The sequence below is a fragment of the Oncorhynchus masou genome, chromosome 27 (assembly GCF_036934945.1).
Source record: "Oncorhynchus masou masou isolate Uvic2021 chromosome 27, UVic_Omas_1.1, whole genome shotgun sequence".
NCBI classification, from domain to species: domain Eukaryota; kingdom Metazoa; phylum Chordata; class Actinopteri; order Salmoniformes; family Salmonidae; genus Oncorhynchus; species Oncorhynchus masou.
Window position 1 is genome coordinate 19,963,203 of NC_088238.1, and position 17,306 is coordinate 19,980,508.

The 17,306-nt window shown below is 42.8% G+C and overlaps 1 protein-coding gene and 1 pseudogene across 2 annotated transcripts; both read right to left on the minus strand.

The window, feature by feature from the left end:
• Positions 1–694: 694 nt before the first annotated feature.
• LOC135515729 (angiopoietin-4-like) lies at positions 695–4,298 on the minus strand. Of its 2 annotated transcripts, none has more exons than XM_064939430.1 (7): positions 4,153–4,298; positions 3,474–3,549; positions 3,352–3,379; positions 3,171–3,262; positions 2,840–2,957; positions 2,453–2,638; positions 695–2,230 (listed from the first exon to the last, which is right to left on the minus strand). In XM_064939430.1, exons 2-7 carry the CDS (start codon positions 3,537–3,539, stop codon positions 1,929–1,931), a joined length of 792 nt encoding a protein of 263 aa, XP_064795502.1. In that variant the 5' UTR covers positions 3,540–3,549; positions 4,153–4,298; the 3' UTR covers positions 695–1,928. The 2 variants fall into 2 exon arrangements, with proteins under 2 accessions (XP_064795502.1, XP_064795501.1); XM_064939429.1 differs by having other exon boundaries at positions 3,474–3,552.
• Positions 4,299–5,082: 784 nt separating this feature from the next.
• Positions 5,083–12,501, minus strand: LOC135515730 (protein adenylyltransferase SelO-1, mitochondrial-like; annotated as a pseudogene).
• Positions 12,502–17,306: the final 4,805 nt, after the last annotated feature.

Sequence of the window (17,306 nt, forward strand, 5' to 3'; positions counted from 1 at the left end):
CACCCTTCTCAGGCCGGTGGTTCCTGGTCCCCGAGCTCATGCTGCCCCCCTGGATAGAGGGCAGTCAGATCTCTGCAGGGCTCCAGTATCTGGTGGACTAGGAGGGGTACGGCCCTAAGGAGCGGTGTTGGGTTCCGGGGGAGGACATTCTGAATCCCAACATCATCTGTGGCTTCCACCTTCGCCACCCATGTTTTATTAAACGTTTCACCTGCACCTGCTTCTCGACTCACAGCATCATCGTTACACAGACCTTATTGCCTAAAATATTTACAAATTCATTGTTTGATACAATATTTTACCATATTTGATTAGTTTCTTAGGCATGTTGCAAGGATCCCATAGTCTATTCTAGGGATTCTATATTTTATTTCTTTAGGTACGTTTTAATCTTCTCACAAAGTCAGCAGGAGTGTTTCAGAGCAAGTTCTGGCCCAGGTGAGAGGAGAGTTTTCAGGAGTGTCCCAATCCTCAAAAATAGATGTACTGTCAACATTTCCTTTCCTTCATGAGGGTACAGTTGAGTCAGAAGTTTACATACGCCTTAGCCAACTATATTTAATCTGTTTTTCACAATTCCTGACATTTAATCCCAGTAGAAATTCCCTGTCTTAGGTCAGTTAGGATCACCACTTTATTTTAAGAATGTGAAATGTCAGTATAATAGTAGAATGATTTATTTCAGCTTTTATTTCTTTCATTACATTCCCAGTGGGTCAGAAGTTTGCATGCACTCAATTAGTATTTGGTAGCATTGCCTTGAAATTGTTTTGTGAAGTGCACCAGTCCCTCCTGCAGCAAAGCACCCCCACAACATGATGCTATCACCCCCATGCTTCACGGTTGGGATGGTGTTCTTCAGCTTGCAAGCCTCCCCCTTTTTCCTCCAAACATGACAATGGTCATTATGGCCAAACAGTACTATTTTTGTTTCATCAGACCAGAGGACATTTCTCCAAAAAGTATGATCTTTGTCCCCATGTGCAGTTGCAAAATGTAGTCTGGCTTTTTATGGTGGTTTTGGAGCAGTGGCTTCTTCCTTGCTGAGCAGCTTTTCAGGTTCTGTCGATTATAGGACTCGTTTTACTGTGGCAATAGATACTTTTGTATCGGTTTCCTCCAGCATCTTCACAAGGTCCTTTGCTGTTGTTCTGGGATTGATTTGCACTTTTCGCACCAAAGTACGTTCATCTCTAGGGGACAGAAGGCATCTCCTTCTTGAGCGGTATGACAGCTGCATTGTCCCATGGTGTTTATACTTGCTTACTACTAGTGCTTGTACAGATGAACGTGGTACCTTCAGGCGTTTTGGAAATTGCTCCCAAGGATGAACCAGCAACTTCTATTTCTCTATAAACACATAGCTTTGAATGTGTGAATACAAGCAAAATGAATGGCTTCTGAACATTATTGAATATGTTTGTGCTAAACAAATGTTAAAAAATGTATTTTATTTAAAAATGCATAAAATATCAACATTCTACAATATGAATTGTCAAACTGTGATGAAACTTCAGAAGTTAGATGTGGAATTGTTGCAGTGTAACAAATAACTTCAAGGTATTTTCTCTTCACTGAAAACATAACTCATTGTAGAGTTTAGAGGTTAAAAAATGTAAAAAATGTATATTTTCTATTTCTGTCACTTACATGTTGGCTCTGACTTATGCACCATGATATAATACAACAAAGCAAATGGGATAAACAAAGTGTGTTGATTGCACAACAGATCCAAATAAACAGACCATTCAAGCTAAGCAATATGGCACGATATGCAGGCATCACTCCATGGAACACATAGCTGTGTGTGTTCCTGTTATTTCAATGGTTTCCTCTACTCATGCCCACTAATGTGGCTCAGACTGGTGGTCATAAAGCAAAGGAGACATAGGCCTAGGAAACCATTTCAGATGTATTGAGACGTGGCCTCACACAGACTTGATCATCATGCGGCTGGCTCGGGCCGAGTATGGAGCAGGTCCTTTCCAGGTCTCCCAGTGGAGGCCAGAGGCCCAGCCGATGTGTTTGCCGGCGGGGTGCCAGTCTCCGTTCAGGCTGGCAGAGCCACAGCGACTGTACCACCACCCTCCTCCTCCCTCCGAGAAGCTGCACGTGTTCTCGGCGATGTCTCCAAAGATGCAGGGTGAGCAGCCGTCGTTGTCCTTGTCGGTTGTGCTGAAGCCAAAGCCATTCTGGTCAATGCCGGCGTATTTCCCACGGATGGCATCACCTATAGAGAGACAGGGAGTGATGCAGAGAGAGTACATCAGTTCTACTTCACTCTTGATTATATTGACTTCCAAATTATACACCATATCAACCCAGAATACATATCATATGACATATATGTGATGTGTAATGGTCCCATGCTGCCACCAAATGTGTAATAACTATAACACTGAAGTAAATAATATGACCCCTGCCACCTTGTGCTGTTGAAATTCACCGTTACCTGCATTGCCCCTGTATGCTCCAACGTTCAGCTTATAGGCCTCCTTCTCCATGCCCAGACGGAAGTCCCTGTACTCAGCGAAGGCAGTGCCCCCTTCAAAGTCCCACAGGTCGACCCGCATGGTCGAGCTCCGCTCCCTGCCCTTTGTTAGAGCAAACACCTTACTCAGACCCAGCCAGTGGTCCTCTAGGAAACAACAGGGTAGAGAACTGAATTGAGAAGTGAAAAACGGACAGTATAGGGAAACCTCTCTAAGTTGCCTTAGAGGTAAACATTATTATAGACAAAAATTCATTTAAATTTGGCCAACATTGGCTCAGCAAAGTACACAGTTTACAGTATTAGTTGCTGGTGAAATGTGAGGTGCTCAGAGGGACCCTTCATTACTCCGTAGATGCCCAAAGCCTTGTTTGTACACAGCCCACTTCCTGTTGAAAAGAACCTCTGCCCCGGTGCGCCTTTGAAAGACTGTCCAGCCTCCATCTGCCAGCATCTCACAATACACCTGTATACAACATCAATGTACTTTTGAATCAACAAATTGTTTTTTTGTGAACAAAAACTGTCCAAGAATGGAACTCTGTAGAACTTCAGTAACTCTGGCAAGCCTGGCGACACCAACATTCCATAGCTAAGCCTTACTGCCCCTGTGTGGCTGTGTAACCAAATGACAACAGTAGATCTCATACCTGGCATAAATATTTAGATGTTTCCATACCTTAAAGGGGGATCTGACTCCTGCAGGCTGAATGACATACACTCCACTGGTGGCTCGAGGGGAGAGAGTTTTGATCTGTGTGCAATCTGTCCCTGAAACAAGCAAACACACATGTACATACAGTACATGAACTCTTGTCTTTCCAATGTAAGTGATTTAAAAAAAAATAACCAGCACTTACCTTGAACAACTAAAGTTGTTTTCTGGCCCTGTACAAAACCAGCAGATAAGTAATGGTTACTCCCAGGTTTAAAGGAATAACATGTTTATCTGTTTATCAGTGCTGACTGACTGTATATTTACCTGAGTCTGGCCAGTGAGGCTGATGAGACAGACAACCAATCCACCAAAAAATATCCTATTCCACATTTTGTCAAATCTTCTGAGAGACAGAGATGAAAATGTCATTTTAGTTACTTTTTCTTCTGCTGTTTCCTTATTATCCCTGTGTGACCCAACGTTGTAAATATGCAATGTTTCCTAAATTGCGTCCTTTATAGGTCCTAAACAGAAAAGTTATGTCAAACATCGATAATATCCTTCGTAGTATTCAGTGTGTGTTAGTATGATTATTGTGCCATCAGTAACCTGTCCACATCTGAAACCACACTGGTCCCCTGCACAAGCAAACATTTGTTGTAGGCCATTCTTGCAAGTAAATTACTTTTTTTGTCTCCTCTAAAATGTAGTGATTATATAGAAATCCAAAAATTGGGAAACAGACATTCTGAGCCAGAGCTACTGTACTTTTGTTACAAAACTCAAACATTCGGAGAGAACTTGAAACATCACCATATCTACTCCATTAATAACAAAACAGTAAACACCATACATACATACATGTACCCAAATAAGGGAGAAGGTAAAATTATAGATGATTTTTTGTTATGCTGCCGTCATTAGACATTCCACACAGGATAAATATTATAATCGCAAATTTGAAATTGCCATCGGGTGATTCACATATGTAGAGAGAACCTACCTCCGCCCGTATATTCCTTTATGGTGTATTGTCTACGACCAGTCAGTTCAGAGAGGAATTCCTATTTATAAGCCTATTTATTGACTCAAGCACCGCCTACTGTACACACTCCAACTCCACGTTTCCAGATTAGTGTTGTCAGATTCCTCTAAGTATCACAGACAGGGCTCACAGACAGGGAGTTCACTTAGGGACCAATGGAAGGATCTAAAATGTGCAAACTCCTCCCAACCGGGGCACCGGGCCATGCAAAATAAACTTGCCCATAGTGTTGTTGCAGAAAACCACTCCCCCATACCGTGCTTGTGACACCGTGCTTGTGCTAATGTTATTGTGGGCCCCCACTCCAAAGCAAACACTCTTGACATTCCAATACTGGACTTTACAGGAAATTACGAACAGCCAGGAATACACATAGCACAGTCCAATGAACAAGAAATCTAAATAAAAGTATGGACACTCGTTACCAACTCCATATGTGTTTATCTCTCAAATGTCTTTAGATATATCCTATTCAAAAACAATTGCAGTGTTTCAAAAGGAATTGTTTCCTAACTACTAGCGCCACCCTCTGGTCCAGGTAAGAACAACCATTGGATAGGAGAACTACAGGATAAAAATGAATAAAACCAGGAAACACCTGTAGTACTCTACTTGATTTATGTAACAAGGCTATGGCCTTAGCTCTAGGTTCACGCTACCACAGTACATGTGTTAGACTGTCTCTTGAGGGTTGGTTGTAGCAATCAGGACAGTCAAATCAAGCACTCTTATGATAACACTAAGTGAGGATAATAAAATGTTGGCTGTGTACCGAGTACTGTTCTGTATGTACTATCAATATGAAACAAACGTACAGCAATATCTACATTCTGAAAAGACGTGAAAAAGCTCATCGCAATCAAATCCAGAAGAATTTAAAGATACAGCTGGATATAAAGTAGTGATAGGTTTATTAATTTTTGCTGTTTTGACAGAGTAACATGGTACAGCAAGTTATCAATAAGCAATTCCAAACCTGCTGTACATAAACATTTGCATACATATTTTTTAAATGTACATCGAAGTTCAGAACAAACTCCTCTTAAAGCATTTTTTCCAACTTTCAACACATCACATTGTGTGAAACCTTGCCTCTTGTATTAACATGTATTATTAAGATATACATTTTATTTATGGATTCGAGAGATTGTGTGTAGATGGTCTTCATCTTAGAACAGTGGTTAAAAACTATTTGTGGGTGTTAGTAAGATGATCAATGATTAGGTTTCTGAATGTATGAGTATTTTATTATATCTCTTCAATCATGCATACACTACATGCTGTGTGTGAAATAATCTAAATACATACAAAACTCGTGTGTGTGTGTGTGTGTGTGTGTGTGTGTGTGTGTGCATAGACACACAGCCAGGGTGCTCCTGGTCTCTCCAACACAGACAGGTCACTGACTGATTACCTGAGTCTTCATTCACCATCAGTTTATTCTACTGATTGACATCCAGGAGCACTCTGAACTACCTCCCTTGACATTAACCCAACTGACTCAGAACAAAGAGCAGGGTTCTATCGTTGAAAAATGGAATGGACCTAGAACAGTGCCCTGAGGAACACCATCTACATCTTTCTCCACTGTCAGTTGAGTTTTGGGGTCAGGGAGGCACTATGACGATCAGGTGACACAGATCTCTCGTGCCCACACAGGAGGCTTGCTGTCATATGGGACACAATTTTGGTGTCCATCTGTCCTCCCCTCGTCCTTCCTTCCCTCTTTGTCTTTCTCCATCCCTTTCTGGTACCTCTCTCCAAATGTTTTAGGCCCACCAGGTAGTTCTGACTCAGGATAGGCACAGTAGGGGTTCTCTAGAACTTTTAGAACTCTGCGGACCTGAGAGATTGAACAAGAGTTGATTTAACATAATGAGCAATGATATACAGGGTTGGGTACTAACGGATTACATGTAACAGGGATGACGTAATTAGACCACAAAAATGAAGTAACTAATCAACCGAGATTACATTTAAAAAATAATAATAATCGGATTACAGTTAGTCTTAACAGCTGATTACATTTTGGATTACTTCAACTAATATCAAGATGTGAGTTGCATGTGTTTGACTCAAGCACACTGAAGTAGCAGGTTTTTACATTTTAAGCAGACGCTCTTATCCAGAGTGATTTACAGGAGCATAATAGGGTGAAGTGTCTTGCTCAAGGGCACATCAGATTTTTCACCCAGTTGGCTCGTGGATTATAACCAGCGACCTTTCGATTACTAGCACAACATTCTTAACTGCTTGGCTACCTGCCATTACACAACCCGGAAGTCACCTTTCAGTGGGAATGGAAGCTTTTCCTAGCCGTTTTAATATATTTTAAATCTCAAACGGTTCTCTACTTTTTTTAAACTAAAATCATCAGACCCCCACTTACTGAAAACTGAATCATCCAAAATTTCATCAGGATCTTTGGGTCAAAATGATTTTTTTGGTTAGTCAACATAGCTCCATTCTGTTCATTTCCCAAGTACTGGAATGACACATGACAAATCAGCTGCTTACTCAGCTAAACTTCTAGTTTCAGTAGAAATGAGTACACTAAAAATCAACCACATTCAAAGTATTTGCACAATTGATCATCCATCTCATGAAATAATCTGATTACTCCTGGATCTGTTACATCTGTCTATTGACGTCTTTATCATAGTAGACTGTTATGGGTCAGACATTCAGATGAACATTTCCTCTTTTACTGGCCATGATCTGCTTGGTGGCTGGGTGGAGGAGGCCCATTGCACAACCAGAGAATGAGTGTTGGGAATGCTATCCTTGGAACCTGTCAGTGCAGCTGACCTGTTAGCAGGGATGACATTTCATCAAGAAGAGGCATAAGGCAGCTGAGCCAGCACTTGCCTAAAGATATCTGCAGCATAAACTGACCTGGCAGATGCTGGCTAACCAAAGAATATTTTCCAAAAGTAATCAGATTATTTTCATCCATATTGGGTGACCGTTTAGAATTTACCGCACTTTTTGTACATAGTCCATTTTTGGGGGCCAAAAGTATTGGAACAAATTCACTTAAATGTGTAGTATAAGTTTAGTATTTGGTCCCATATTCCAAGCAAGGAATATTCCTAGCAATGTCACTGTCCCAATACTTTTGGAGCTCACTGTATACTGTAATATAACAACAAACAGAAAGTGCAACAACAAAAATATTCACCATGTGTTGATAGCTGCAGTGTATTTAGTAGATGCAACATGTCAATTCTATACCTCTGAGAAGTCTCCATTTTCAGCAGCCTGTATTGCATTCTGGGCAATGTAGTTGCGGAGCACCACACGTGGGTTGGTGCTGTCCATCACACGGATCCTCTCTTCCTCTATGGTACACACCTCCCTCGCTCCATCACACTCCTTCACCAACCGCTTCCTGGGTCATCATACACACATGGGGGGATGATGTAAACCATGATTACAACGTGAAACAGAGGAGGTTGGTGAGGGGAGGACAGCTCAAAATAATTAATAGAATGGATCGAATGGAATGGTATAAAACACATAGAAACCAGGTGTTTGATGGGTTTGAGACCATTCCATTTATGCTGTTCCAGCCATTACTATGAGCCCGTCCTCCCAATTTAAAGTGCCACCAGCCACCACTGGCGTCAAACAATACCAAGAAAGTATGGATCAATTCATATATGCTTTGGTATGCAGGAAGCATGCTATTTCTTTCATCAATAACCAAGTAAGTGTTTTTCATTGTCTAGGATCCTCGATCTGGCATCTCCTAACTAACCAACCTGTACTGACTGATCCAGCGTAGCCAATCCTCTCTCTGCTTTGCCCTCAGCTCGTCCTGATTGGTGCTCAGCAGCTCCTTCAGTCTGCCCATCTTCTCCAGCTGATGGGCCACCTCTGGTCGGTCTGCCACCAGGCCAAACATGGCTGGGTTGGTCTGGGCCATAGAGAGGACCATAGCCAGCTCACTGTGTGCATAGGGAGTCAAGAGAGGTAAACACTGAGACTCAGGGGCTAGATTGAAAACAGCTAGGAGAATGGGCAACATAGTGCTAGTTAGCTAATTACTTGGTGATAACTATATGAATACACACACTGAGGTGCTATATCTGACATACTTACATTAGCATGTTTAGCTAATATTGCTAGCTACCTACTTAACCACAGATAATAAAAATGTATAGCAACCTTAAACAAGTCATTCTGCACAGCTTTAACTTACAGATTGTCCTTGTATGATTTTTCTCCAAATCGCTGATTGCACATCAAGGGAACACAACAAAGGATGATATTAGGAACCACAATATCTTGCAAACATGTGATTAGGAACATTTCTGAGAACATTTGTTAGGTTAACCTACTGTATAGCCCAGTCATTTGGGGTTTGTGTGTGAATGAAAATGAGGGGATCACAGTGGATTGGTTGGTGGCAGAATTGTTGAAGTCAATTCCTTCCAAGTTAACCTCAATGCATGTTGTAGAGCATTACATGTATACATCTTGCATTTCCAATCCTGTGAACTGTGAATTAAAACAGAGTTTCTGATCACTAAAGATCATATTTAGGTTTCATGTGATGGAGGACTAGCCTCCAGGTGGGCCACACCACTGTACCCCCCCTCACCGGGGCTCCATGGTGGGCTTGTTGGCCACCTTAAGCTCCTCCAGGGAGACACACTGCTCCAGGAGGAGGTCCACCACCGGGCCCCCTGTGGCCCCCTCCCCCACCACAGGGCAGGACACGCCACTCAGCAAGCGGAAGGTGTTGGTGAAGTCTGCTCCTGTGAGAGTGAAAGAGAGAGGGGGGACTTTAAATGTTTGGTTGCTGGTTCAAATAACTTGTTGTGCAGAGTTAGTCCTCTCTGTTCATACAGGTACATTATGCCTGTTTTCTGCACAGTTTGTCCCATCCCTCTCCCCATACCTGTGTTGTGCATGAGCTGCAGCAGCTCAGAGACAAGCTCCTGGTCCTCTGGTTCCTTCCGCCTCAGTAGGCCCAGCTTCCTCCTCATGTTGGCCAGGTAGAAGGTCTCATAGAGGGGCATGAACTCATCAAGGATGGCCCCTGCCTGGGATGCATGGAGCTCAGAGCCCAGGGCCTCAGCCAGACGAGCCAGGTTCCAACGGCACACGGACGGCTGGGCTTGGTATGAGTAGCGCCCCCTTCGGTCCGAGGCGTTGCACACAAACTCTGGGTCAAATCTGGAAGATGGGAAGAGATATGGAGTGTTTACCAATAAGCCCTTATGATTAATCGATTATGTACCGTATATAACTGCACAAATTGCATTTTGTTAGCAAAAATATATAACAAATTTTAACTCTGTTCTTTCTACCTAATAATACTGTATATTCAGATTTCCTATAAGTTATTTTGTGAGTTATGCACAGCAAGCGTGATACAGGTATCCATTTCCTGAATTAATATGTTTTGATGTCAATAGGATCTTTAAGTTCCTGTTGAAAGGGGAAGTGAGGCAGATGTACCTGTCTATGAAGCCAAAGGGGCCGTAATCCACAGTAAGTCCCAATATGCTCATGTTGTCTGTGTTGAGGACACCATGACAGAAGCCAACACATTGCCACTGGGCCACCAGACGAGCCGTCCGCACTGTCACCTGGGAACACAAGGGGGCGCCACAGAGCAGGTCTACAAATTCATGTAATTTTGTCACAGTGTGTACTTAAGGTGAAATGTATTCACCCTGTATAGTTTATGTACAGCGCGAGAGAATAATTTTAGAATATTAGCAATGTCCATCTGGTACCGTTGTTACTTATCAATATGAACAATCTCATATTTATCATAAGAGTAGAAATACAAAGGGTAGTACAGTTGTCGTATAGTGCTACAGGCACTTCACGTTGAAACTGAAGTTTCAGTGTAGGCTATACCTCTTTGAAAAATGCTGTGTTCCTCTCTTTGCGGTTGCCGTGGCATCGTTGGATGTCAGGGTAAAAGGTGTTGATGACGTAGTCCACTAGCTGAGCCCGAATGTCGTGGCGCCCTGGACTGGGACCCTGTCGGCCTGAAAACTCATCCCGAGACTGAAAGATCTCAAAGGACCCGAACCTGCATAAACAAGTCAGCATTCAGTACCAAAAGCAGAGTTCATGGCTAGTCAGCCAGCCAGTTAGTCAGTTAGTCAGCCAGTCAGTCAGCTTGTCAGTCAGTCAGCTAGTCAGCCAGCCAGCTGGTCACCTACATCCCGATGCTGTTAAATGAATGATTTTCCTTGTTTTCTTTCACCTATGACCCTGGTACCCCACATACAGTAAGAAAGCTATCACAGTAATATAATATGGCCAAATCATCATATTCAATGGATTACTCTCTCTACCACTGAGAACTTGACAAGGGAGAGAAATATTGTATAAATCCATCCATCCATTCCTACTGTGGTCATCTTGAAGGAAAGGAGACAAGGAAAGGAGGCCATTTATACATATATTGTAAGTTAGAGGAAGAAGGGAACCATCAATAACCGTTCACCTGATGAAGGAGGGGGCGATGCGCAGGACCACTGAACACCTCTCCGGGCGGCGCCGGCCATTGTTGAGGGGGTCTCTGTTGACATAGAGGTCCGATGTAACCAGAGACGCGGCACGGGTGGTGGGGATGCCCAGAGCGGCCATGGCCTCACTGCACAGGAACTCCCGGATGCTGGAACGAAGGACCTTCCGTCCGTCTGACTCTCTGGAGGGACGAGAGAAGAGGAGAGAGGAGGAGAGAAGAGGGTAGGAGTACAACCATTACATGGATTAGGAATAATAATAAGGATAAGATTAGAAATGCTCCTCTTGCCAGGTAATAGTACTACCAACTGTACTGACCAACTTTTGTTTGAAATGATTTATTTTTACAGAGTAGTTCAGCCTACATGTAACGATGTAAAGGAATTGGGATTCTACGCGACTACATGCACATGATAGCTGTGAAACGAAGGTAAAGTGTGACCAAAAGGCGTGTTGGTCCCAGAATCAATTATGAGTGATAGCTATCTGAAATTCACAAGAGTTTTATTCTTTGAGCACAAGTCGTGTGCATTCAAATTGGTACAAATCAAATAGAAGTAGACCTACTCAAGCAGTAGTACCAATCACTAGGTGGGCCTGACACAATTCAGATGCCTGTGCATTGTTTAGCAATGCAGAAGGTGTTGAAGTGTGCCAAGAAGTTGATCTCTTAAGCAGCTCTGGAGCTGTGGTGTTATTGTATCACATGGCTCTAATCTAGACATGGGAGACTTGGCTGGGATGCCAGATCCATTGAGTCAGCAAATGCCTATTGTGTGCCTGTGCATGGACGAACATTCTGGAACATACTCCTCCATTCCAAAGGGCGTGTTTACAGACTTCCAAAAGTATGTCCTAGTTAGCCTACTGCTAAATAAGAGCATATATGTACACAAGTCTAGTGAATTACTAACAAAGAGTGCAAACGGGAAGAGTACATACAACGAACATTAACCTCCTAAAATTAAGCACAGAGCCTAGGCTGTAAATCATAATACTGTTAAAGTTTGAAGTAGGCTTATCGTAGGCTAATTGTCGGTTGTGATAGGTTTATACAAAAACGCGGACCTTCTTTGAAAACCTATTAGGCCTAGGCAGCTAGACTATTCAAAACGTAGGTCAAAAATAAGAGCTGTTACCTGGAGTAAGGTGTGACACCTGCACCCTTCAACTGTATTTCCCATCGACCACATGGGTTGTCACGCTGCATGGAACCGAGTTGGTCCGCAGGTGCTTCCACCTCGCCAAGGTAACACACCGCCCCATCACCCAGCTGTCCAGCAAATAGTCCAAACTGATGACCGCAGTAACAATGCGCAGCCGGCTCCGAGCCCGGTAAAACTTTAGAACCGCTCAAATATTCTGGACCAAGCAAGTCGTGAAATATTTCCTTATCATCTAGCCCAAGCAGAGCGAGTGCTGGTCCGGATACTGCCACGAAAGTGGGGTTGACAAGAGGTTGTGGCTGGACGCGGGAGAAGCATGCTCCGCTCACCGTTCGTGACCCTGGTTCTTCGGAGGAGTCAAGTGGAAGTTTTTTCAGCACGACATTGTTGAAAGTTAGGCGCTCGAGAGATGAGGATGCGGAGCCCTCCGAGTCCATGCCGTCAGTGACCACTATAGTGGTCAACAGAGGTCGAGTCGGCCAGTTAGTTGTGCCCCGCACAAAACAAGTGCTCTATAATCCACTCACAGATTTAGCCTATGGCAACTCTCACACTGACTGGATCATGGTGCAAAACAGTGAGTAGAGTTTATTAGTGCACTATTCAAAACCAGCCTACATAGAAAGTCATTGAAGTTTAAATTTTACTCACTTGAATGTTGTCATTATGGTCATGTGACATCCCTCTAGTCTATTTTGCCTTGGTTGAACCAAATTGGGAATGTTAATTGCCCGATGGAGTGGGCTACAATGTTCAAAGAAAGTATTATTGTACAGTGAGCTTTCAAAGTGTGTGTGTAAGTAAGGTTTGCCTGGCTATATATGTGTGTGTGTGTGTGTGTGTGTGTGTGTAAGTAAGGTTTGCCTGGCTATATGTGTGTGTGTGTGTGTGTGTGTGTGTGTGTGTGTGTGTGTGTGTAAGTAAGGTTTGCCTGGCTATATGTGTGTGTGTGTGTAAGTAAGGTTTGCCTGGCTATATGTGTGTGTGTGTGTATGTGTGTAAGTAAGGTTTGCCTGGCTATATATGTGTGTGTGTGTGTGTGTGTGTGTGTGTGTGTGTGTGGTAATGTTTGCCTGGCTGTGTGTGTGTGTGTGTGGTTAATTGCCAATAAAATAGACCAGGGCACATTATTGCTTCCTTGTGCAGGAGATCTTATCACCCCTGTCTTGGTTTGAAATGAGATGTCATACAGGTACCCATAATTCAACACTGTGACTGTGTCTGGCCAGAGAGGCCCAGGCAGAATCGACCATTCCCGATGCAGAAGATTTAATACTTGGGTTCAGTTCCAGCACTGGTCCTAGTCATAAAATAAACCTAGCCAAGGCTTTTAAAATGCAGATGGAAGCGCTGTGCCTGCCAATCTGAGAAGCTGGTGATACATTTGGCAGTTTATATCTTAAAAGAGGAAGCACTGGGGAAGGATTCCCTGGATTAGGTTTTGGGCAAAATGGTGGAATATGAGAGACTAGTCAAGGACCATATCACCTCCACCCTACCTGACACCCTAGACCCATTCCAATTTGCTTACCGCCCCAATAGGTCCACAGACGACGCAACCACACTGCACACTGCCCTAACCCATCTGGACAAGAGGAATACCTATGTGAGAATGCTGTTCATCGACGACAGCTCAGCATTTAACACCATAGTACCTTCCAAACTCATCAAGCTCGAGACCCTGGGTCTCGACCCCGACCTGTGCAACTGGGTACTGGACTTCCTGATGGGCCGCCCCCAGGTGGTTAGGGTAGGTTATGATTTATTGAAGCCAATACCGATTTATTGGAGGACCAAAAAAGCCGATACCGATTAATCAGCCCATTTTTTAAAATGTATTTTATTTTATTTGTAATAATGACAATTACAACAATACTGAATGAACACTTATTTTAACTTAATATAATACATAAATAAAAATCCTTTTAGCCTCAAATAAATAATGAAACATGTTCAATTTGGTTCAAATAATGCAAAAACAAAGTGTTGGAGAAGTAAAAGTGCAATATGTGCCATGTAAAAAAGCGTTTGAGTTCCTTGCTCAGAACAAGAGAACATATGAAAGCTGGTGGTTTCTTTTAACATGAGACTTCGATATTCCAAGGTAAGAGGTTTTAGGTTGTAGTTAATATAGTATTTATGGGACTATTTCTCTCTATACCATTTGTATTTCATATACCTTTGACTATTGGATGTTCTTATAGGCACTTTAGTATTGCCAGTGTAACAGTATAGCTTCCGTCCCTCTCCTCGCCACCACCTGGGCTCAAAACCAGGAACACTTCGACAACAGCCACACTCGAAGCAGCGTTACCCATCGCTCCACAAAAGCCGCGGCCCTTGCAGAGCAAGGGGAATAACTACTCCATGTCTCAGAGCGAGTGACGTTTGAAACGCTATTAGCGCGCACCCCGCTAACTAACTCGCCATTTCACATCGGTTAAACCAGCCATTAGGCTGATAGGCTTGAAGTCATAAACAGAGCTGTGCTTGCAAAGAGCTGCTGGCAAAAGTGCTGTTTGAATGAATGCTTACAAGCCTGCTGCTACCTACCATCGTTCAGTCAGACTGCTCAATCAAATATCAAATCATAGACTTAATTATAACATAATAACACACAGAAATACAAGCCTTTGGTCATTAATATAGTCGAATCCAGAAACTATAATTTCGAAAACAAAACGTTTATTATTTCAGTGAAATACGGAACCGTTCGGTATTTTATCTTACAGGTGCCATCCCTAAGTCTAAATATTCTTGTTACATTGTACAACCTTCAATGTTATGTCATAATTACGTAAAATTCTGGCAAATTAGTTCGCAATGAGCCAGGCTGCCCAAACTGTTGCATATACCCTGACTCTGCGTGCAATGAACGCAAGAGAAGTGACACAATTTCACCTGGTTAATATTGCTTGCTAACCTGGATTTCTTTAAATATGCAGGTTTAAAAATATATACTTCTGTGTATTGATTTTAAGAAAGGCATTGGTGTTTATGCTTAGGTACAGTCGTGCAACGATTGTGCTTTTTTCGCAAATGCGCTTTTGTTAAATCATCCCCCAGCGTTGCATCGATTATATGCAACACAGGACATGCTAGATAACTACACATGGTTGATGATATTACTAGTTTAACTAGTGATTATGATTGATTGATTGTTTTTTATAAGATAAGTTTAATGCTAGCTAGCAACTTACCTAGGCTTCTTCTGCATTCATGTAACAGGCAGGCTCCTCGTGGAGTGCAATGAGAGGCAGGTGGTTAGAGCGTTGGACTAGTTAACCGTAAGGTTGCGAGAATGAATCCCAGAGCTGACAAGGTAAAAATCTGTCGTTCTGACCTTAACAAGGCAGTTAACCCACAGTTCCTTGGCCATCATTGAAAGTAAGAATGTGTTCTTAACTGACTTGCCTAGTTAAATAAAGGTGTAAAAAAAAAAATTGGGCAAAATCGGCATCCAAAAATACAGATTTCCGATTGTTATAACTTGTAATCGGCCCTAATTAATCGGCCATTGCGATTAATCGGTCGACCTCTAGTAGGTAACAACATCTCCACCCCGCTGATCCTCAACACTGGGACCCCACAAGGGTGCTTTCTGAGCCCTCTCCTGTACTCCCTGTTCACCAACGACTGCGTGGCCATGCACGCCTCCAACTCAATCATCAAGTTTGCAGACGACACTACAGTGTTAGGCTTGATTACCAACAACGACAAGACGGCCTACAGGGAGGTGGTGAGGGCCCTCTGATTGTGGTGTCAGGAAAATAACCTCACACTCAATGTCAACAAAACAAAGGAGATGATCGTGGACTTCAGGAAACCGCAGAGTGAGTACCCCCCCTATCCACATTGACAGGACAGTAGTGGAGAAGGTAGTAAGTTTTAAGTTCCTCGGCGTACACATCACGGACAAACTGAATTAGTCCACCCACAGAGACCGTGTGGTGAAGGCGCAGCAGCGCCTCTTCAACCTCAAGAGGCTGAAGAAATTCGGCTTGTCACCAAAAGCACTCACAAACTTTTACAGATGCACAATCGAGAGCATCCTGTCGGGCTGTATCACCGCCTAGTACGGCAACTGCTCCGCCCACAACCGTAAGGCTCTCCAGAGGGTAGTGAGGTCTGCACAACACATCACCGGGGGCAAACTACCTGCCCTCCAGGACACCTACACCACCCGATGTCACAGGAAGACCATAAAGATCATCAAGGACAGCAACCACACGAGCCACTGCCTGTTCAATCCACTATCATCCAGAAGGCGAGGTCAGTACAGGTGCATCAAAGCAGGGACCGAGAGACTGAAAAACAGCTTCTATCTCAAGGCCATCAGACTGTTAAACAGCCACCACTAACATTGAGTGGCTGCTGCCAACACACTGACTCATCTCCAGCCACTTTAATATTGGAAAAATGTATGTAAAAAATGTATCACTAGCCACTTTAAACAATGCCACTTAATATAATGTTTACATACCCTACATTACTCATCTCATATGTATATACTGTACTCGATACCATCTACTGCATCTTGCCTATGCCGTTCTGTACCATCACTCATTCATATATCTTTATGTACATATTATTCATCCCATTACACTTGTGTGTTTAAGGTAGTTGTTATGAAATTGTTAGGTTAGATTACTCGTTGGTTATTACTGCATTGTCGGAACTAGAAGCACAAGCATTTCGCCACACTCGCATTAACATCTGCTAACCATGTGTATGTGACAAATAAAATTTGATTTGATTTTGACTATGGAATTTTAATCATAAAGGCTTCGTTGGAAATGTTTTACAGTATAGGCATTTGAGACAATTGGCCACTATCATGCATATTCCCATAGCTTAAATGTATACAACGGCAAGTCATATATGTACCGTCACAAAATACATAAAGGATATACACTACAGATGGTTTATAAAGAGTTGCAGAAACATCAACACACACTATTGTTTTCAAAGATTCCCTCAGAAGATAGTGTTGTCTTTGGAGTGTAGTTCATTACGGTAAGGAACTCACCCTCGTCCTTTCCTTTGAGTATGTTTGTGAAATGTACTTTCCAGTGAATATATTTTTATATGCACAAGTTGTGTTTATCAGATTATAGCCACGTCAACATGAGTAGTACAGGGGTGTCAGGTGTTTGTGCCTCGCATGTCAAGGACAACCAACAGACTGAAGTACACCCATTCTCTGTCACAAGGTATGACACAAGTCTTTTGTTCATCAGTCACGAGGTAATGTCTGTGTGTCAGGTTCACCGTCACTGATAAGCATTAGAATAGATGTTACACAAACTGGGTGGTTTGAGCCTTGAATGCTGATTGGCTGACACGGGTGTCATAAAACATGTATTTTTACTGCTCTAATTACATTGGTAACCAGTTTGAAATAGCAATAAGGCACCTCGGGGGTTTGTGGTATATGGCCAATATAAC

What these genes read in the sequence shown, in the direction of transcription:
- LOC135515729 (XM_064939430.1), bottom strand. Translation starts at nt 3,539, where the DNA reads ATGTGGAATAGGATATTTTTTGGTGGATTGGTTGTCTGTCTCATCAGC. An exon ending in GCCTCACTGGCCAGACTCAG is followed by an intron (nt 3,380 to 3,473) that starts GTAAATATACAG and finishes GGTTTTGTACAG; the next exon opens with GGCCAGAAAACAACTTTAGT. An exon ending in GAGTCAGATCCCCCTTTAAG is followed by an intron (nt 2,958 to 3,170) that starts GTATGGAAACAT and finishes TGTTGTATACAG; the next exon opens with GTGTATTGTGAGATGCTGGC.